Source organism: Protopterus annectens, chromosome 5.part0 (assembly GCF_019279795.1).
Source record: "Protopterus annectens isolate FY-2018-M chromosome 5.part0, PAN1.0, whole genome shotgun sequence".
Taxonomy (NCBI): domain Eukaryota; kingdom Metazoa; phylum Chordata; order Ceratodontiformes; family Protopteridae; genus Protopterus; species Protopterus annectens.
In genome coordinates this window covers 1,226,147,703-1,226,171,702 of record NC_056735.1, presented here as the reverse complement: position 1 = coordinate 1,226,171,702, position 24,000 = coordinate 1,226,147,703, and the positions used below count along the sequence as shown (strand labels likewise).

At 41.3% G+C, this 24,000-nt stretch overlaps 1 protein-coding gene across 1 annotated transcript in view; it reads left to right on the top strand.

Moving 5' to 3' along the window:
- LOC122802342 (contactin-associated protein-like 5) overlaps nt 1-24,000 on the top strand; it is a 2,566,556-nt gene that overhangs the window by 808,243 nt on the left and 1,734,313 nt on the right. Inside the window, exon 8 of the mRNA XM_044071980.1 lies at nt 1,572-1,743. Coding sequence (XP_043927915.1) covers nt 1,572-1,743 — 172 coding nt within the window. The remainder of the gene's footprint in view (nt 1-1,571; nt 1,744-24,000) is intronic.

The following is a 24,000-nucleotide window of genomic DNA, read 5'->3' as shown; positions in this document are numbered from 1 at the left end:
AGTCTTTGATGAGTAATATGTGTGTGTATGTATTTATTTCATTGATACAAGTGCATTTTTAGTCAATAGTTACATATATATGGAAGTTTTTGAATAATTTTAATTATGGTTTTATATATATTTACATATTTCTTTTTATATATAAAGTATAAGATAAATGTTAGTATTTCTTCACATGGGATGTATGTGTATACATTTTTACTTAAAAAATGTGTGTTTTATATGTATATTTATAAATGTGTATTGATTTGTACTGATGAATGATACCATGGAAATTGATTATGTGATTTATTGAATGTGAGATTGTATTGGTTGAATGTATCACATGCTGTGTATTTAAACAGTTTGAATGAAATGTGTCTGTTAAAGTCTGATGAAGCATCCCTAGTAGATGTGAAAGTGCTTACTTTTCTGTAATAAAAGCAGTTTCATTACAACAGTGACTGGTTGGCTTCGATTGTTGTGGAGTACCTGCAGCTTCTTTTTTCTTTTGTTGAATTTACTTTTTGCAATGAATTTATAGATTCATAGATTCATAGATTAGTACTAGGCTAACTGCTCTTGCAAGTAATTTTAAGCCTAGCCAGTTATCCCTTGTGAGACTCAAACCCTGCACCTTGTGTGTGTAAGACAAACACCTTAACCATTAGGCCATCCTCCCACCCCCATCCATTTAATTAAAGAATAATCCATCCCACCCCCATCCATTTAATTAAAACCCATTAACTTTCCAATAAATAATTAAGGTATTGAGCAGCAACAAGGCATTCATGAGCTAAAGTGACTAAAGGCAACATTAATTTGCATTTATAAGACTAAATGAGATGCCCATTTTAAAGTATAAAAGTATGAGCTTTACAAGGGAACACCTGCACGCCTATGTAAAAGGAAACAATAAGTACAGTGCACTGTCAACCTGACAAGGATAATCCTCTGGAAATGGCTATCCCATTTAATAGAAATGCTTGATTTACTGCACATACAGCTCCTGTGCATTCACAGTGCTTCTTCTTTGCATGGCACGTTACAGAAGAAAAAAACAAAAACGTGCTTCATTGCAATACATGATACAGGTTTTGTATTATATAGTTCATTAACTGGAGTTCAATGATGCATGTTATGAGTTTGAGTGAACATACTATCCAAGATAAGACAATTTTTAGATAATAATAATAATAATAATAATAATAATAATAATAATAATAATAGGGAAATTATACTTTTTAGTTTTAAATCCAGTGCAGATAGCACTGAGGAAATTCATTTCTGTGGTAAAAGAAAAACAGAACTTTTTTTCTCAGTTTCTCATACAATTAAAGGGATGCATTTGGAAAAAGTTCACAGATAAGGACTTTGGTAAGAAAGGTAAAATGTTTGTAATAATCTGACCATAAAGCTTAAAGAAAAGTGAAACAAATTAATTTCATCATAATTGTGATAATGCCACACATTTTACAGTCATTATGAAAACATCTGTGTTTACTCTTGGCAACATAAACTATAAAGAAAAGATTTTCAAAATTGTAATTGTTAGGTGTATTTTTATATTTGTCTGCTTTATCATTTCTTAGGGTGTCCTGTCAACCATAGTCAATCCATCTGTCAGAATCCTGTGGTCAGTTTCCAAGGGTGCATGAGGCTTTTTTATGTAGATCACCAAGAAGTAGATCTAATGTTACTTCAGCAAGGGTTGCTTGGCAACTTCAGTGACCTGCAAAATGATGTGTGTGGCATTATTGACAGGTGAGTCTTTTTTTAATACTTATGAATTTATGTATCATAGCAAATAGCAAACTCTTGTGAAATAATAATAAAAAAAAGTTTATACATATATCAAAATGTGGATTTTAATTATTGCTTAAGTAATCCAGTAAATTACCTATAGAAGTGATTTACTTGCTATGTTAATATTTATTCTTCCAAACAATTGGTAGTAAAATGATAAGAAGTCATCAGTAAATCCATTAAATCAGGAAAATATTTGTATTTTTAAGACGGTGTGATTACTTACTGTCTGATTTGCTATTTCAATGCACACATTATTTTATGGGTGTTAATGCTATGTACCTTGGCAATAAGTTTGCTACTTTGTAGAGGTCCTAGAAATAAATATTCAATACATTTTTATTCAGCAAATAATGAAACTTAAGAAAAAAAATAACATTTTAATCAATCCATGGTAGACACAACCGAGTGGATATTTATATGAAGTCTGAGGGATGGGGAAAGAAAAGCATGGTCCATTGTCAGTTTGTGGGACTTTCTCATGCACACAAGCACTCATTTACATACACACACACACACACACACACACACACACACACACACACACACACACACACACAGGCACACACACACAGGCACACACACTTGCAGAAACATACACACACACACACTCACATATATGTGTGTGTGTGTATGTGCGTGTGTGCGTGTGTGTGTGTGTGTGTGTGTGTGTGTGTGTGTGTGTGTGTGTGTGTATCTAGAGAGAGAGAGAAAGAGGATTATGATCAGGTCACTGACGATAACCCACTTATTATGTGTTCAAAACATGGATGCCAAGAAATTTACCTTGAGAGTGAAGCCCTCCTCAAAAAACAAACACAACTAAAACAAGCACACCTCAGTGCTAGACTGAGGCAAAGTCCTATACAATATCCTCACAAGCCAGAGGTCCCCTTCTATGATCCAGGAAACCTATAACATGTACATAAACATGCTGCAGACATTCCCTTCAACCAAGCACCATATTCATGGGCGACTTTAATTACCCCACTATAAACTGGGTATCAAACATGACTCCAGGCATGTGAGCCCAGAGATTCCTGAACTTTATAAACACAAACACCCTGAACCAGCAAGTCTTACCCACCCACTAAGGGGTGCTAACATCCTTGAACTGATCCTCACAAACATGGGAGAACATTGCACCACAACACCCAGTGTAATGTCCTGACAGACTATAAAGCAATCTCCTTTGAAATAGAAATAAAACCTGGGTCTCCAGCTGACCCTGGAACTTTTAGGAATTATTCTAAGGAAATATTTCTATTATTAATTGTTTCCCTAACAAAATGTCATGCCCCCCAAACCCTGAGAGCAAAGCTGACTACAGAAAATTCTTCACAAAAAAAAAAAAAAAAAAACTGCACAGTCATGTTAGTGGTTGCATGGAGACAGCTGTACCCACCAAGAATAAGCAGAGGACAAACTCAAAAAATAAGCCACTCTGGCTGAATTTTAACATCAATAGTTTTTATAACAAAAAGAAGAAAATCCAGGTAAAAAATAGGAAGTGCAGTATTCAACAAGGTAAAAACTCCCTCATCAATCTCAACAAGCACCTCAGGGGGGATAATCAAGTTAACAAACAAAAATTTGAGTTAAAAAATAGCTTCTCAGGCCAAGGACATTCCCAAGGCATTCTTCAGTTAGGTCCGTAACCTTAAAAGGCAATACACAACAATGTTTTGAACTAATTTAAATAAAGCCAACTATACTGAACCATAAGATATAGCAAATCTACTACATGTCAAATTTAGCTTCAATTTTACCACTCCGTCTCATCGCCAGACACTTCTCAAGAAATGCTGTCATCCATAGCTCTCCTCAGCTATTACAAAGGAATAGGTCCTTGATGCAATTTCCAAGGCCAGGAACATTGCATCAATGGGTCATAATGATATCTCAAGATGCTTCTTTAACAGCATGAAATATGACCTGAGAAGACCACTAGAATTGCTATTTAACTGTAGCCTTCAGCCAGGCTTTGTGTCAAGTAAATATAGGACTGCAACTGTCATCCCTCTGCACAAGGCAGGCCATTTATGTACCAAGGTAGATACAGACCCATAAGTCTGACTAGTCTCATATGCAAAGCAATGGAAAGAATAACCATGGAAATGATAAACAATGACATAAGAAAATATCATACACAAGATCTAATCCTGTTTAGTTTCATCAGTAGCAGGTCATGTCTACTCAATCTAGTGGACCTCTTTGAAAAGGTCATCAAAGCAAACAGTGCATACTATCCATCTTGACCTGGCCAAAGCATTTGACACAATGCCCCACTCTGGCCAAAGATAGGACTCTGTAGGTTAGGACAGAGAAATCTACCTCCACAAAGAGGCCATTCACTAGTGTAGTCCGTCAAGGCTCAGTGTAGGTGCAGCTCCTTTTTGGCATCTACTTCTCTGAAGTCAAGCCCAACATGAAAGACCTCTCGCTGACCAAGTTTGCTAATGACTGCAAATTAGGCACAGTGGTAGAATCCCCCAAAGACACAAATATGCTGAATGAAGACCTGACACATATCAACAATTGGTGTCAGAGCCACAGTTTAAAACTCAGTGCCAAGAAATGTATAAAAGTATATTTTGGGAAGATGGCTACACTGAAAACTACCACATTGATAATACACCCCTAAGAATAGACCCAGTGGTCAGGGATTTGGAAATACAAGTAGATAGTAAGCTTGCCATTGACCATTATCTTTGGCCAGAGTGGGGCATTGTGTCAAATGCTGTGGCCAGGTCAAGATGGATAGTATGCACTCTTTTGCCCTTGTCCATTGCTTTGGTGACCTTCTCAAAGAGGTCCACTGGACTACATGAAAAGAGACATAGAGGAACTCTCTGAGCATGTAGCCCAGGCCGGTATGACCCTGACCTTGAGTAGCATCTTACCCTCACCAAGAATGATGCCACAGTATGAAGACAAGATGATCAATTTCAACAATTGGCTTAAGTGCTGGTGTCATTCAAAGGGGATCCAATGCCTGTCAGCTTGGGATGATATGCTCGACAAGCCACAATGCTTCGCTAGGGACGGCTTGCACCTGTCACCCCTGGGCTTTTGGATATTGGCAAAGGCTCTTGCTACCCCCATAGTGCCTTTTTTAGGCAAGGCTCAAAAGACAAACCCACCTCCATAGGTATCACAAGGGATAGGAAACTAAGAGTAATGCTACTCAATGCCAGAAGTCTAAACCTCAAGATGCACGCACTCGAAACTCTCCTTACCATGGAGAACATCGATATCTGTGCAGTAACAGAAACCTGGTTCAGGGCTCCCGAGAGCACCCCAGCACTACCAGGTTATACCTCATACCATGCTTTTCGGCCCCAAAACTTGGACCGAACCACAAAAGGAGGGGGAGTATCGATATTCATCAAAGATACCCACACCTCCAGGTTGGTGGCAAAGCACGAAGCATCCGAGACTATCCATGTGCATCTAACAGTGGGTAAAACTGCCTTCCAGTTTATAGCCTGCTACAGACCACCCTCCCAAACCCAGGAACCCCACTCGGCCTTCCTGAGAACACTGGAAAATATGAAGGTCTCTCCAAACACCATTATATTGGGCGACTTCAACTACCCAAACATAGACTGGGAGCATTACTCTAGCTCCAACACCCTAGCCCAAAGGTTCATAGAATTTATAAACTCAAATGCTTTGGAACAACTTGTTACCACTCCCACAAGAGAGGAAAACATACTGGACCTGATCATCACCAACATGGGGACTCTATGCTCCAGACCAGAAGTGTATCCCTCACTGGAAAGATCAGACCATAAACTAATCTCACTGGATATTCACATCCCGACCCCACCCCCTGCCCAGAAAACCACAGTGAAAAACTTCTCTAAAGCAAATTTCACACTCCTCAAAACCGAGGTGGAATCCTTCAAAGCCCCCTGGCCTGTGGAAAATACGTCCCAGACTGCAGAATCCTTTATAAACGCATTCTATGAACACCTTCAGGAACGCATGGATCATGCGATCCCATATAAAACCAAGACCCAATCCTCCAAAGGCAGACGTCCTGTCTGGTGGACCCCAGCCATAAACAAACTATACAATAGAAGGAGGAAGCTACTAAATGATAGAGCAAAATCCCAAAAAGGGAAGGCATCACTGATCATTATTAGCAAAAACTACGGGCACTTATAAAATTGTCTAAGGCCAGCTTCGAGAGAAAAATTGCACAGGACACTAAGGATAATCACAAGGCTTTCTTTAGTTATGTTAGGAACCTGGGTGGTAATTCCCAGATATGCTCAGAATTAGTCCAAAATGACAAAAAATACACTGAACCCACAGACATTGCCAACATCCTAGCTGACAGGTTCAGCGCAAACTCCCCCCCACTCCCCACCAAAAGGGCAAATATCTATCCCAGCAGAGTGCTGCCCCCCTGACATCTCAGATGCTCAGGTAAGAGCCGCCCTCTCAAAAGCAAAAAACACAGCATCAATGGGACCACATAGTGTCCCGGGCTGCGTCCTACATGAACTCCAAAAAGAGCTAAACCCAAACATAAAACTACTGTTCAATCTTAGCCTTACTACAGGATATGTGCCCAAAGAGTGGTGTACAGCAACAGTGGTCCCTCTCCATAAAGGTGGTGCCTCAATGGATCCTGGAAACTATCGCCTCATAAGCCTGACTAGCTTGATCTGCAAAGCTATGGAAAGGATCATCATGGACCTCATAAATAAAGATATTGGGGACCTACAGACACTGGATCCTACCCAGTTCGGCTTTGTTAATGGCAGATCCTGCCTCTTAAACCTGGTTGATTTCTTTGAAACAGTCACCAAGGCAATTGACGAGGGGAAGGTGGTCCACACAGCCTACCTGGACCTCACAAAAGCCTTCGATACAGTACCCCACTCGGGCATTATAGATAAGCTCACCAGCTTAAATATAAACCCCTATGTCACTAGATGGATTGCAAACTGGCTCAAGGACAGAACCCACATGGTTAGAATTGCTGGAGCCATGTCAGACTCCAAACCAGTTACAAGTGGTGTCCCACAAGGCTCAGTCCTGGGACCTCTCTTGTTCGGTATGTATTTCTCGGAGGTACAGGCCAACACGGAAGGACTGTGGCTGACCAAGTTCACAGAAGACTGCAAACTGGGTGCATAATCGACTCTCCAGCCGACACAAGCATCCTCCAAAAGGGCCTCATAGAAACAGACAGCTGGTGCCAGAGCCATGGCCTCAAGCTAAATGCCAAAAAGTGTATAGTCATCCCCTTTGGCAAAAACAAAGTGCCCACAAATTACCACATAGGTGGTAATCCATTAAGTACAGAAGAAGTAATTAGGGACCTGATGACCCAAGTTGATTGCAATCTCTCATTTGACAACCACGTGGCCAAAGTGGTTAGAAAAACATTTTATATAGCCCACCTAATCATGAAGGGATTCACATCTAGATCAGGGTAGGTCATCGTGCCTCTTTACTCATCCCTCATCAGGCCCATAATTGAGTACAATGCCCCTTTTGGGATGTACCTTACCAGACACCTGCAGCAACTGGAAAGACCCCAAAAGTACCTCATCAAGAAGATCAAAGGGCTCAAACAGATGCCATATGCTGTCTGGTTAAAGAAACTCCAGCTCTACTCAGTGGCATACCGCCTGTTCAGAGGCAATCTGTGCCTGACGTATAAAGCCATGTCCAACCCAGAATTAATGGACATGCTGCACCTCAGAAAATCCAAATCCCATCACACATCACACATCTCAGCAAAGGTAAGTATATGTATTACGCGCTCGAGAGACTTGAACCTCAGCACTGAAATAAATAGGACATGCTGGATGGACAGATTCATAACCCAGAGGCTCCCTTCACTCTGGAATAAAATCCCAGTCCAGGTTAGGCAGAGTCCCTCATTGACTCTCTTCAAGAGGAATCTTGATGAGTGGATGGGAGATCGTAGGTTTACCCCGGGTATCACTTCTGTGTCACTGTTAGACAGAGGCACAGTATACTAACCTCGAAAAAGGGCATAGCAAAATAAATTTAAAATGGGTGGTGAAAGCCAAACACATTTTGGCTAGGCTTATAAATGCCCTAGGGCAGATAGCCTAGTATGAACCTATGAACCTATGATAGTAAGGAAATAATTGTATGTTTTGCAAGTTATAATCAATGCAATGCTATCTAAGTCCAAGGATGTCACTCTTCCGCTGTACTTAGCACTCATCAGATCAATCACTGACTAAAAGGCCTGACTCGGTATGCACCTGACCATGCATATGCAACAACTGTAGCAACCATTCAAGTTCTTCACAAAAAGAATACAGGACATAAACATCATGTCTTACATAGACCACCATTTCTACAATAGAATGCTGAGAGGTGATCTATGCCTGGCCTAAAAATAATTTTCTTTTCCAGTTCTAATGGACCTGTTGCACTTATACAAAGCAAATAGCATTAAAATTCCTAATTTTAGGGACCTAAACTTTGTCTGCAACATAAATAGGACATACTGAAGGGAAACCTAAGAACCCACTGCTCACTCCTCCACTTACAAGTCATCAGACTCAACCTTTACTGCCTGATGTAATTACAGACTGTCTTGCCTTCCTGCTGCAACTTCTTCCTCAACATTCTGCTGTCTAACATCGAACATACTGAGAATATCCTAGCACAAGTGTTAGAGTCATACAGCAGGCTACCACCAGATATACTCTTGCAGTAAAAGTGTGCCATTAGTAGTCAGAACACATGTGCCATGATGACCCAGGTTTGTGATAAGACATAGTTGTATCTGTTGTCTGTTATGTCATGTAGATTTCTGATATGTGTCATCAACCAGAGGTCCTGGGCATATGTGGCATCAGCAATACTATTCTCCTATTGAAAGTCACCTTTCACAATCATTTATACAAGTCACGCATGCACCCTCTGTGGGAGTCATAGCATTGTAGATACCACCCTGCACATTACATACCACCTGGCAGTTGATGGAGGGGTAATTTTTATGGTTTACATACCTTCTTCCCAGGTCTTCAGATGTGGCCTATATTTCAATGTGGGTATAGTCTTTGGCCCCATCACAACAAGGAAAAAGGCTATATCATAATAATTTCACATGGTGTTAGTTCTCTCTTTCAATGTGCGCAGGAGTGTTTGCTCCCTCACATGTTACAACATGACATTGAAGAAATGATGGAGCAATGTTGATGCAGATGCCAGGGATACCCCCAATACATCCATTGTTAGTCACCAAAACATCCCTGTAGCTACTATACATAAAGCCACACATACCTTAGTACTGTAGTATCCGCTATGATAGGTAAACCACAACTCTCACAGGCCTATAAATGTGGAAGAGACATGTTTAATAAGTCCTGTACAGGGTCTCTATCCATATGATGCTAGTCTATGATGTCATAGTTGTGAGGGCTACCCCTTACATAGTTCCTGTACTCCTCTGCATTAGTACTGGGATTTCACTACAGTCAGACTCACTAGCAGTTGTGCTTCACTTCATGGACTTTATACATTTTCAGTTTACTTTGATCTATATTTACCCCTCATTTTCATACACAGAAATGTTCATTTTAATAATGTTGTTCATTATCACACCAGTATAGCTCCATTACCATACAGTGCAAAAAGCCTTGATACACAGCCATCCCTGATTGTGGTCAGTGTCTATGAATTTACACATAGCCAGTATGTGGTCACTCACTTTACACAATTGCCTACCATAATGGGGCAAATGATTCTGAATCCTATTGATTGTTTTGTTAAACTTATAATAACTTTCCTATTATACACACACTCTTCACCATCCTTGCCCTACAAGTAGCTAGTAAGACCACTGATACTCCTGAAGTTAATACTCTATTTTTCCTCTCCATTGCTAGTGTTTGTGGTCAGTCCTGGCATGGACAGAAAAACATGCTGCCATTCAAAATGTTTTCCTCCTTACTCTTAAAATTTTTAATTTTATAATCCTCAGCCTATCATCATCAGGTTTACATTTTTTCAAGATATGAAGATCAAAGAGACCCTCGCAAACCAGAAACTACACTGCATAATACTTTAAACAGGATAAACATAGGAAATGACCTCTTAAGGACATACAAGTGTGCTAGCTATATGGCTTCTGAATGCCATCTGATATTTACTTGTTATAAGTCCTTTTTAAGGCATTCAATCTTATAAAGCCAAACGTCATCTGCTGTGGACATGATATGTTTTCCCTTTGTAAGCACTCATCAGTAAAACACAAGTGGATAGAATGGATATTTTGTGAAAACACTCTACTTTCAAAAAAGCTTATGATCATAACATTAGAGTCAGTACAATATTTCCCAAATAATGATGAAGGAGGCTAAAGGTATTACAGAAAGAAGGTTCTGTTGTACCATGGCATTTTTGATGCTTTGTCTATGTGACATTTCTGTTGTGACCTTGTTACCTGGAAAAGCTTACAGACAATAAGAAGTGCTCTGTAGACACACACACACACACACACACACACACACACACACACACACACATGTGTGTGCATGTGTGTACATCTGTATGTGATTGTGTACATCTTTTATATATATATATGTATATGTATATATATAAATATATATATATATATATATATATATATATATATATTCACATAAGTATATATATATATATATATATATATATATATATATATATATATATATATAGATAGATAGATAGATATATTCATACATATATGGTTCACATGCAAGTGGTCAGTTGAAGTTTAAATAGGCACACTTTGGTAAACAAAACAGATGGTCAGTAGTTGAGTGAGATTGCACTATCCTGTGTTTGGGGACTGTGCCCTTTCCCTGGGGATTGTGTGGTCTCAGAGTTACAATAAATATTTAGTGGGGAGTATGAGGGGGCACAGTCTTTAGGGTCTGCTTTTTTAGCATGTGGTTTTCTGACCTTTACTTACTGTTTATCTGTGAATTTTTATTTATTTACAAAAATGACCAATGAAAACGATGCAAGAGAAGAACTAATGCATCCCTGACAAATAGTTAATTTAGAAGTCTCCTGAAGGCTCCATGCTTGTACAGAAGACTGGTAACCAGAATTTACTTGTGGATACAAATGGAAATACCAGCAATCTGGAAACTGCTATGTTTCAACTGGAAAAAAAAGTCTGAAAACCTGAAATACTTACAATGGGAATACATTTTTCTTAACACAAGCTTTAAGGGTTAGAAAATACACAGAGGAGAGAGACTTAGCAAAATTCCTATGTGGAATAATGTTGAAAATTATAAATTAAAGCTGTGTTTTTTGATGACTAAGCCTGTTTGAGTTTGTTTCTTCAGTACCTTCATAGAAGAGGAATTAACATCTGAAATTTTGGAGTGTTTATTACTATTACTTAATATTTTAACATTTAAGTGTTTATATTTTTCATTTTTCACAAATAAGGACATGAAGTCAGTTCTCTACCATAACACTGAGGAGCTATGTCCTTGCATCTCTGTTGTTATTTTTGTACTTGGTTTTCTTGTGATTCACTTTTTGTGATACACAGGGTTCCTGGATGGGAGGCAGGTTTACCACAGCTATTGGTGATCTTTGTCATTTGAGTTGCTTTTTATTTGTTCAAACTTTTGTGCTATGGCTCATATTTCCAGTCTGCTTTATTTTTGACCTTTGCTTACTATTTATCTGTAAATTCGTATTTATTTACAAACTGACCAATGAAGGCAATACAATGGAGGGACTAACACATTTTCTGACAAATTAGGAGTTTAGAACTCTCCTGAAAGCTCCACGCTGGGACAAAGCAGAATTGCTGTACATGAACACTAGTAGCAGACTGTTTATTACTGTTGCTTAATATTGTAACATTTAAGTGTTTCTATTTTTCCTTTTTCACAAATACCAATGAAGTGATGTCAGTCCTCTACCTTAACACTGGGGACAGCTATATCCTCACATCTCTGTTGCGGTTTTTGTACTTGCTCATCTTATGACTCACTTTTTGTCATATAGAGGGCCCTGGGATGTGAGAAAGATTTACCAGAGCCATGTAGTCCAGGGTGATATGTCTCAGGTCGTTTATACCCTCATGGACTATATTTGAGCCATACTGGTACTTCTGGTTCTAACAATCAGAGTGTGTGCATGATCTGGTGGATCCTGGCACCTGATATGCAATTGACCATGGCTCTCTCTTTACTCAGCCTGGTCTTTGGGATATCTCTGTGTCTCACAATGGAGTCTCCTATGACCAAAATATTAGGTTGCATGATGATTTTCATTATTAGCTTAGAAGTTGTGAATCCATAAAAAGTGGCCTTGTGTGCTGTGGTGGGTGTTGTCTTGGTAGAGTACTTTTGAGTTTGCTGTGGTTTTTTACTGCACGTGCAACATCTGGGAGGCTTATATAGGAGTTTCATCATATGTGGGTCGATGTGTCTGGTCCATACTATATGTAGTGGGTGTGTTTCTGACAATCAAATGGTATTATAAGTGTATGTATGTGAGAGCATTTCCTCCAGTGACTATGGGTAACTATTTCTATCACATACCATATCAGCTTGTATATGAATTAAGTGGTTGTCAGTAAACATTGCTGCATTGCCTCAGGATGCCCATATCCACCAAACTGACTGCAGAGATAATAAGAAAGTGCACATCCATGGTTACAGATCCATATTATGTGATCTACACAGGATGATACAAGAGGGGTTTATAGCTAGCTAGATTTGGTCAGAATCAAGACCATACTAACCTTGTTGGTTGGTGCTCCTCAGAATACAATCTAGTTACTCTTTGTGCAGCTAATTACTGAGGAAATTGTAGAGGTAATTTTATAAGGAAATTTCATTTCTAAGCTCCTGAATCAATACAGGATATGGCCAGCCATCACTGTGCGAGGTCAATCAAGCCTTGCACAAATGCAGCACCTTTATACAGGCTCTGAAAACTAGTAAACAAGCAAAATAGCTCCCTGGCAATAACATTAAGCATAGTCCAAGGATTGCTCAGTGCCTTTCAGCACAGAATGAGACCAAGCTACTCGTTACAGACACTAGAGTGCAAACATAACCCTTCTAACTTTAAATTACTGAAGAAACCTGACAATGCAGTAAATAATTGGCTTAAAAGTAATATAAGCTGAGAATGCAGAAAATATTCAAATAGTCAGAAGTATTCAAAGTAAACTTAAAATAGTCAGGAATGAAGAACCCAACAGTATAAATGCAGTGACAAGAACGACTGCACTCTAAAACGATTTAAAGTGCACTTTGTTCTTTCCATCAGGAGAAGCAAAAGAGTAGCATGGATCCAGGCAGAGACAAGCACGGTACAACATGGCACTGATGAAGACGCAGCAGCTGTCATATAGCTTTAGGCCTTAGTAAAGCATATAAACTGCAGTAAATGTGATGCTTGCATACCCAGAACCAGACTGTGCTCACTCATGCATAGACTGCCCATACTGTGCTTCAGACATAGGCAAGGCAAGTAACATGTACAAAGTGCAAGACAAAATTATTATAATTTGCACAGGTGGGGAAGGGAACAAGAGTCTCTTGTGTTTTCCATAATGTAATGTGTGATTGCATTTAAAACTGAAATTAACACTGTCCAGTGTACATGTTAGATATGAGTGAAAGGGACTGTTGTAAAATCCTGTGGGAAGGGCGCGCTCATGTGTGTGTGTGTGTGTGTGTGTGTGTGTGTGTGTGTGTGTGTGTGTGTGTGTATATGTGTGTGTGTGTATGTATGTGTGTGTGAGTGTGTATGGATGTATGTATGTGTGTGTGTGTGTGTGTGTGTGTGTGTGTGTGTGTGTGTGTGTGTGTGTGTGTGTGTGTGTGTGTGTGTGTATGTGTGTGTGTGTGTGTGTGTATGTGTGTGTATAAGTGTGTGTGTGTCTCTATATTGAAATGGGGACTGAAGTGCTTTATGCGCTGGCATGCTGTGACACAGCCAGCCCTTATTACATTACTGTGACTAGGTCTTATAGACAGGCCTATAGCATCCATAGAAGATATACAGTCATCCCTGCATTTCACCATCCATGGGTGCTGCCTGTCCAAGGAGTATCATAGGAGGTAACAAGGTCTTGGCTACCATGTGACCATAAATGAGCCTCACTATCTGAAGTGGAACTGGTATGAGCACCACGCCTTCAGGGATGCCCTTTCCAGTCCATTTGTAACATCTCAAAAATTTTGCTGTGGAAGCGGTATTGCTGCATGAATGTGATCCATGATTCCCACACCCATGTTGGCCACCTACATTAATGGCAGAGATACCTCTGCTACATCACATATGCCTACATGTATCCCATAACCAGGGATGGCCATAGTTGTGCCAGTAGGTGATGGAACATGTTGAGAATGTCACAAATATGGGATGTGCACTCCCGTAACTCATCATGTATACCCTGCAGTACATGGACCATCTCTGCAAAGACCAAATTATGGCACACCTGAACCTCTACAATACACTGCACATTTCAGGGGTTACAGACATTGAGATGGATAGTTCCATGATGGGTGGTACTAAAGGTATCTACAGCCACTGTTACACACACCCAGATAGTCATTCCCACACCCTTCAAGACTGATCCCCAGTGAGAGGCACATTACCCCAATTACCTGTTTCAGTATCACTGTGTCCATCATTTGAACTCTGTGTTTCCTGCATCCTGTCCTCAGGTGTAGGGGCCATGTCCTTGACCTTCTAGGGAATCTTGTTTGCACACTCATTGTATCCAGCAATAACGCTGTGGTCCCATTCAATGCAGCGACTCATTGCCATCATTTTTGGAATTGGATTGAATATCGCATAATACATCACCAGTGAAGAAAGCAAATCACAAGATACAACAAAAGTATCACCAATCACCTCTGCTTTATTCCCAGTAGACAAATAATAGGCATATTGAATAGTTGCAGTAATGGAAAAGATAACCTTACCATATAAGATGCCCATATACTTACAGCTCTGATGTACATAAATAACTGGAAAAATACAAATTCGCTGCCATGAACACCAGTATATAGATCAGAATGTGTGCATTAGCAATACAATACCAAAATGCAACCAGGGCATCCATACTGGACACTCTGGGAGCATGTTGCAGCTGAATTCCAAGGCTGATCACACTAGTGTGGGAAAGCAGTGAGTCTGATTTCCCACACAGAGTAGCAAGAAACTACTCAGTGATGGCTTGACTCTCACCCCACCTCCCAATGTCATCACCTTCTGTGCAAGGCAGGCAGCATAATTTTGTGCATCTGAAATAATTTCTGTGGACCTGTATTTGACCTGCTCAGAGTATTGTCCTTACCACTACCAGCATTGATATCTGACAAAATGCACAGCATTCTACCATACACAGTCACAGAAGGACTCAGCATTCAGCATTATTCTGGCCAGCCATTGTTCATGGACATGGAGAGCCTACAACATGATTTCATTCTCTGCCTGGGAGGACTTGCATTTTCCTGCCTTTCCTTTGCCAGACATGATGCTGTGTGGAGTAGGAATACACCATGTAAGTATGTCACTAAAGAATGCTTGTCAATGCTATACCTGTTGCTCAGGCTGATGCAGAGAGCTTGACCTACTGCCAGCTGTGATATTGAGAAAAGATAAGTGTTTATTCTCATTTTTTGTCTGCATTTTGATTTAATATCTCTGTAATCTGTACAACTGTACTTATTCTTCTTCTTGTTTGTCCCCACCTACCCTCCCTGTTCTTGTTTAGGTGTTAGTGTTCGTGGCTCTGGAATTGCCCGCCCCTCCTGTAAGTCTCGATTTGAACACTCCTCCTGAGTCCATCTCATTTACTCACTTAACTGAATACAGTGAGATCATATTCTGAGTCTAGTGTTCACTCTACATAATACAGAGAGGATATTTGAGAAGGCCAACCAACTTAGGCTCTTTCTTCATCTCTCCTTGCACTTTACTAACAAAGAAAAAAATAATTCATCTGCTTTTACTGTATTTGTGTTTCCTCCTCCTTTATTTTGCTTTTGCCTCTTCTTAAAAGTACTCAAATTTATTCATTCTGCTGCACTTATTGCTGCTTGGTAGTAGTCTGATTAAATTGTAACTGTTATTCTAAGTCTTTTGATTTAAGCACTTGGGCTTCATACCAGTTGTTTTACATTAAGAAGGTTTGTGGTCTGCACTGATGTGGCAGGGCAGGTAGCTTACATAGTTCTAAGCTGGGAATTGCTGATTGAAAGCTCAGTGTCTGCTATTCTAAAAGTGTATTAGTTCTGGTTTAAGCACTTGGGCTTCAGGCCAGTTATTCTACATTAAGAAGGTCTGTGGTCTGCACTCTTGTAGAAGAGAGGCTGGATTTTGCCCTTCTGAGCTGGGAATTTCTAGTCACAGGCTTATTGTGCCTGCTTATTCAAACTGTTTCTTTTTGAAAATGGTTCACCTTGTTGCTGTAGCATAGGACCAGATTCAGGCCTGCTGAATCTAGCTTTGTTTGTATAACTTGAGCACTGACCCAGGCCATCTTTTTTGGAGAAGGTTCCCCTGTACCCTAGTGTGCAGTTAGAACTTGTCTGATTGAAGACTGCTGGAACAGGGCTCAGTTTTGAGTTTTTTCTGGTTAATTGGGTAACTTGTTTAAATCAGATTGTTCCTATTCTATTGTTTAATATATATATATATATATATATATATATATATATATATATATATATATATATATATATATATATATATATATATATATATAATTGCACTTTATTCATCTGCTTTTACTGCATTTGTGTTTCTTCCTAATTTATTACTAGGGACATTGACTACAAATCTGAACTGAGATATATAACAATAGGCATCGTTTTATGCACATTTAAAGTGTTTTTTTTATTGTATCTGCTTTATTTTCTGAAAAATATATGTATATACTTGTTTCCCACCTTTCTAGGCTAGTATAGTCCAGTTTTCAGGTTAGTGCTGAATTCAGGGCTGTGTTACAGATCTCTGTGTTTGCCCATACCTTACTTGGATAGAAGGAAGTTTCTCTGTTCACCTGTCAGAGAAGGGAGCTTTGAGCAGCCTATCTGTCCCTGGAAGAGTGGTTTCAGGTCAAAAAGTAGTAGTTTATTGGCCATTTTGGGCTAATTTCTATCTCTTTCATTTCCCTGCTATAAAAAATGCATTTGCCCGGTTTTGCATGCCGGGCAGCGCTGGTTAGCTAGGGTATAACTATGCCTGGCTCCACAAAGTCTCCTCTTTAAGTTTTCTTTTGGAACTAGACAAACTTTCAACTTAAGCACTTAAGCAATTCATTTCTCAGACCGGCACTTGCTCAAAACTCATAGCAAGCGCTTATAAACCCTAGCACTACAGAAGGACAAGGCTCTCTATTCGACCTTACCAGCCATTCAGTAAAACAGCTTACTGTACCTATCCAGGCATGTCCAAAGGGAAGTTTCAGGTGTACTCTCCAGTCCAACTGGTGAATCTGGGCATTTTGAGGCAATGTAACAACTGTCTCATGTACACAGACAACCCTCTCCTCCTACCACCAAACACTAATACATGCGAGAGATGCAATTATACAGCCAAACTGGAGGCTAAGCTCTCTCAACCCAAGACTGGATCAGACAGTCAAGAGGATTAGGGAAATACTGGCATCAGACCAAAAGTCTCACATAGACCCATTAAACCAGCACTGGTAAAAAACATACGTAAATACATGAAAACATACTCGGAGGCTCTAAATAAAAATCTGCAAAAGCAACAGAGCCCTCCAAAGCAGACATCCAAGCAACCTCCACCCCCCAACACAAACCATGAAACACACACATTTCACAAAACCAGTATGCCACGCAATCACAGCCCTCAAGGCAAAATAACATACCCAACATACTAGTAATAGGTGACTCTATAGTCAGGCACACTGACTTCCCACTCACTAGGCTGGACAAGCAGAAGATTACTGTTAGCTGCCTGCCAGGTGCCAGGATCAGCCACATAACACAAGCACTCAGGTCACTCCAGAACAAGTAGAAGTATGACACTGTCATTGTCCATGTTGGTGTGAATGACCTGAGCCTTACCTCTCTGGACTACATGAAAAGAGACATGGAAGAGCTCTCTGATCACATAGCCCGGGCCGGTATGACCCTGACCCTAAGTAGCATCCTGCCCTCACCAAGAATAATACCATGGTATAAAGAAAAAATTATCAATTTCAACAATTGGCTAAGTTTCTGGTGTCATTCAAAGGGGATCCATTGTCTGTCTTCCTGGGAAGACATGCTCGACAAGCCACGCTGCTTCGCTAGAGACGGCTTGCACCTGTCACCCTTAGGCTTTCGAATACTGGCCAACGCTCTTGCCACCCCCATATTGCCTTTTTTAGGCAAGGCTCAAAAGACAAACCCACCGCCGTAAATAGCACAAGTAACATAAATCTGAGGGTAGTACTACTCAATGCCAGAAGTCTAAACCTCAAAATGCACGCACTCGAGGCACTCCTCAGTACGGAGAAAATTGATATATGTGCAGTAACAGAAACCTGGTTTAAGGCTACAGAGAGCACCCCAGCACTACCTGGCTACAACTCATACCATACATTTCGGCCACAGAATCCGGACTGAAATACAAAAGGCAGGGGAGTATCCATATTCATCAAGGATACCCACACCTCCAGGTTAGTGGCACAACAGGATGCTTCAGAGATTATCCACGTGCAACTAACAATGGAAAAAACTGTAGTTCATATTGTAGCTTGCTACAGATCATCCACCATGTCCCAGGACCCCCATTCCGCATTTCTGGAAACACTGGGTAACATAAAGGTCCTACCAAACACCCTAATATTAGGTGATTTCAACTACCCAGAAATTAACTGGGAGAACTACTCAAGTACTAACTCCCTTGCCCAACATTTCTTAGAATTTATAAACTCAAATGCCCTGGAACAACTGGTCAACACTCCCACCAGAGGTGACAACATATTGGACCTGGTCATCACCAACATGGGCGACCGGTGTTCCACACCAGAGGTCAACCCCTCGCTGGCTAGATCTGACCATAAACAAATCACTTTGGATATCCACATTCTGCCCCCACCCCTGGACAAGGAAACCACTGTGAAAAACTTTTCAAAAGAAAATGTCACATTACTTAAGACAGAGATGGAAAGCTTCAAAGCCCCCATGCTAAAGGATAACACTGTCCAAGCTGCAAAATCCTTTCCTAATGCATTCTATGGGCACCTACAAAAATGCATGGATCATGCTATCCCAAGCAAAACCAAGACTCACTCCTCCAAGAAAAGGAAACCAGTCTGGTGGACCCCTGCCATAAACAAGCTATACAATAGAAGGAGGAAACTAGTACAGAAAAGAGTAAAATCCCTAGAAGGGAAGACATCCCTGATCAGTATCAGCAAGAAACTACGATCCCTCATAAAATCGTCCGAGGAGAGCTTTGAAAGAAAACTTGCCAAGGACTCCAAAGTTAACCACAAGGCATTCTTTAGCTATGTCAAGAATCTAAGTGACAATGCTCAGATCTGCTCGGAGTTAGTGCAGAATGGCACAAAATACACTGAACCAACTGATATTGCCAAAATCCGGGCAGACGGGTTCAGTGCAAACTTCACCCCCCCTCTCACCCCCAAAAGTGCCCATAACCATACCAGAAGAATGTAGAGCCCCTGAAATCACAGATACTCAGGTAAAAATAGCCCTCTCTAAAGCCAAAAACACAGCATCAATGGGACCGGACGGTGTCCCAGGTTGCGTCCTACATGATTTAAAGACAAATTAACCCCTCACCTAAACACACTGTTCAAACTCAGCCTCTCCACAGGCTACATACCCATAGAGTGATACACAGCAACAGTTATTCCACTCCACAAAGGTGGAGCCACAACAGACCACCAGCCACTGTAAGAAGCTGAGATCCCTCATAAAATCCTCAAAAGCTAGTTATGAAAATAAAATTGCCAAAGATTCCAAAGACAACCACGAGGCATTCTATAGTTATGTCAAGAATCTAAATGGCAATGCTCAGATCTGCTCTGAGCTACAACAGAATGGCATTAAATATACTGATCCAAAGGATATTGCCAATATCCTGGCAGATCGATTTAGTGCCAACTTCACCCCCCTCTCACCCCCTAAAGGGCCCATCTCAATACCAAAAGATTGCCAAATTCCGATAATTACGGCCACACAGGTAGAAACCACACTCTCCAAAGCTAAGAATACAGCATCCATGAGACCAGATGACATCCCAAGCTGTGTACTACATGAACTACAAAATGAACTAGCACCTCACCTAAGTGTCATGTTTAATCATAGCCTCACCTCAGGCTTCATGCCCACTGAGTGGCGCACAGCTACAGTTATCCTGCTCTACAAGGGACGATGGGCCTTGGATCCCGGGATCTACCGTCCCATCAGTCTGACAAGCCTGATCTGCAAGGACACGGAATGCATTATCATGGAACTTATAAACAAAGACATTGGCAACCTTCAAACACTGGACCCCACCCAGTTTGGGTTTGTGAAGGGCTGTTCTTGTCTCCTGAATCTGATTGACTTCTTTGAATCAGTCTCCAGAGCTGTGGACGAGGGTAAGGTGGTCCACACAGCCTATCTGGACCTTGCCAAAGCCTTTGACACCATCCCCCACTCTGGAATCATAGATAAACTTACTAAGCTGGGCATAAATCCCTACATAGGTTCATAGGTTCATAGGTTCATAGGTTCATACTAGGCTATCTGCCCTAGGGCATTTATAAGCCTAGCCAGAATGTGTTTGGCTTTCACCGCCCATTTTAAATTTATTTTGCTATGCCCTTTTTCGAGGTTAGTATACTGTGCCTCTGTCTAACAGTGACACAGAAGTGATACCCGGGGTAAACCTACGATCTCCCATCCACTCATCAAGATTCCTCTTGAAGAGAGTCAATGAGGGAATCTGCCTAACCTGGACTGGGATTTTATTCCAGAGTGAAGGGAGCCTCTGGGTTATGAATCTGTCCCTCCAGCATGTCCTATTTATTTCAGTGCTGAGGTTCAAGTCTCTCGAGCACATAGCTCGATGGGATTTGGATTTTCTGAGGTGCAGCATGTCCATTAATTCCGGGTTGGACATGGCTTTATACATCAGGCACAGATCGCCTCTGAACAGGCGGTATGCCACTGAGTAGAGCTGGAGTTTCTTTAACCGGGCAGCATATAGCATCTGTTTGAGCCCTTTGATCCTCTTGGTGAGGTACTTTTGGGGTCTTTCCAGTTGCTGCAGGTGTCTGGTAAGGTACATCCCAAAAGGGGCATTGTACTCAATTATGGGCCTGATGAGGGATGAGTAAAGAGGCACGATAACCTCCCCTGATCTAGATGTGAATCCCTTCATGATTAGGTGGGCTATATAAAGTGTTTTTCTAACCACTTTGGCCACGTGGTTGTCAAATGAGAGATTGCTATCAACTTGGGTCCCCAGGTCCCTAATTACTTCTTCTGTACTTAATGGATTACCACCTATGTGGTAATTTGTGGGCACTTTGTTTTTGCCAAAGGGGATGACTATACACTTTTTGGCATTTAGCTTGAGGCCATTGCTCTGGCACCAGTTGTCTGTTTCTATGATGCCCTTTTGGAGGATGCTTGTGTCAGATGGAGAGTCGATTATGGCGCCCAGTTTGCAGTCATCTGCGAACTTGGTCAGCCACAGTCCTTCCGTGTTGGCTTGTACCTCTGAGAAATATATACCGAACAAGAGAGGTCCCAGGACTGAGCCTTGTGGGACACCACTTGTAACTGGTTTGGAGTCTGACATGGCTCCAGCAATTCTAACCATGTGGGTTCTGTCCTTGAGCCAGTTTGCAATCCATCTAGTGACATAGGGGTTTATATTTAAGCTGGTGAGCTTATCTATAATGCCCGAGTGGGGTATTGTATCGAAGGCTTTTGTGAGGTCCAGGTAGGCTGTGTGGACCACCTTCCCCTCGTCAATGGCCTTGGTGACTGTTTCAAAGAAATCAACCAGGTTTAAGAGGCAGGATCTGCCCTTAACAAAGCCGAACTGGGTAGGATCCAGTGTCTGTAGGTCCCCAATATCTTTATTTATGAGGTCCATGATGATCCTTTCCATAGCTTTGCAGACCAAGCTAGTCAAGCTTATGGGGCGATAGTTTCCAGGATCCGTTGAGGCACCACCTTTATGGAGAGGGACCACTGTTGCTGTACGCCACTCTTTGGGCACATATCCTGTAGTAAGGCTGAGATTGAACAGTAGTTTTATGTTTGGGTGTAGCTCTTCTTGGAGTTCATGTAGGACGCAGCCCGGGACACCGTCTGGTCCCATTGATACTGTGTTTTTTGCTTTGGAGAGGGCGGCTCTTACCTGAGCATCTGAGATGTCAGGGGGGCAGCACTGTGCTGGGATAGATATTTGCCCTTTTGGTGGGGCGGGGAGTTTGTGCTGAACCTGTCAGCTAGGATGTTGGCAATGTCTGTGGGTTCAGTGTATTTTTGTCATTTTGGACTAATTCTGAGCATATCTGGGAATTACCACCCAGGTTCCTAACATAACTAAAGAAAGCCTTGTGATTATCCTTAGTGTCCTGTGCAATTTTTCTCTCAAAGCTGGCCTTAGACAATTTTATGAGTGCCTGTAGTTTTTTGCTAATACTGATCAGTGATGCCTTCCCTTTTTGGGATTTTGCTCTATCATTTAGTAGCTTCCTCCTTTTATTGTATAGTTTGTTTATGGCTGGGGTCCACCAGACAGGACGTCTGCCTTTGGAAGATTGGGTCTTGGTTTTATTTGGGATCGCATGATCCATGCATTCCTGAAGGTGTTCATAGAATGCGTTTATAAAGGATTCTGCGGTCTGGGCCGTATTTTCCACAGGACCGGGGGCTTTGAAGGATTCCACCTCAGTTTTGAGTAGTGTGAAATTTGCTTTAGAGAAGTTTTTCACTGTGGTTTTCTGGGCAGGGGGTGGGGTCGGGATGTGAATATCCAGTGAGATTAGTTTATGGTCTGATCTTACCAGTGAGGGATACTCAATGGGTTGCCAAGTGGCTTACTGACAGAACCCAGACTGTAAAAGTAGCCGACTCCAAATCCAGCTCCAGACAAGTGACAAGTGGAGTACCTCAAGGTTCAGTCCTGGGACCACTGTTGTTTGGCATCTACTTCTCTGAAGTACAGGCCAACACTAAGGGACTATGGCTAACAAAGTTTACAGATGACTGCAAACTGGGAGCCATTATTGAATCCCGAAATGATGTGGATATTCTACAAAAAGGCCTTATAGAAACAGATGCCTGGTGCCAGAGCCATGGGCTCAAGCTTAATGCCAAGAAATGTATAGTTATCCCCTTTGGAAGAAAGCATGTACCCATGAATTGCCACATAGGTGGCAGGATGCTAAACATCGAAAGTGTGATGAGAGACTTAGGGACGCAGGTGGAGAGTGGTCTCACTTTCGATAACCACATCGCCACAGCAGTCAGGAAATCCTTCTATGTGGCATACCTCATCACTAAGGGCTTTTCATCCAGAAAAAAGGACGTCATTGTCCCACTGTACTCATCCCTCATTAGAGCCATTATAGAGTATAATGCCCCGTTTGGTATGTACCTCACAAGACATCTGCAACAGCTGGAAAGGCCACAGAAATACCTCACTAAAAGAATCACAGGCCTAAAGCAGATGCCATATGCTGACCGTCTAAAAAAACTCCAGCTATACTTTGTGGCATATCATCTACTCAGAGGCGATCTCTGCTTAACATACAAGGCCATGTCAAGCCCTGAGCTGTTGGACATGCTCCACTTAAAGAAATCCCAATCCCTCAGAGCCACACGCTCCAGGTTCTAAACCTTGTCATCACAATGAACAAAACATGCTGGAGGAATGGATTCCTGACACAGAGACTCCCCATACTCTGGAATAGACTGCCCATACATGTTAGGCAGAGCACCTCATTGGCCCTCTTCAAAAGGAACATTGATGATTGGATGGGAGATAGGAAATTCACCCCGGGGATCATGTCAGTCGCCCTTCTAGACAGGGGCCCAGAGAAGTAAATATTGTGAGAAGAAATATCCAGGGAATTGTTATGGCTAGGCTTGCATAGGCCCTAGGGCCAATAGGCTAGTACCAAACTATGAACCTATGAACTATTGACCTATAAGCCTGACTAGCTTGGTCTGCAAGGCT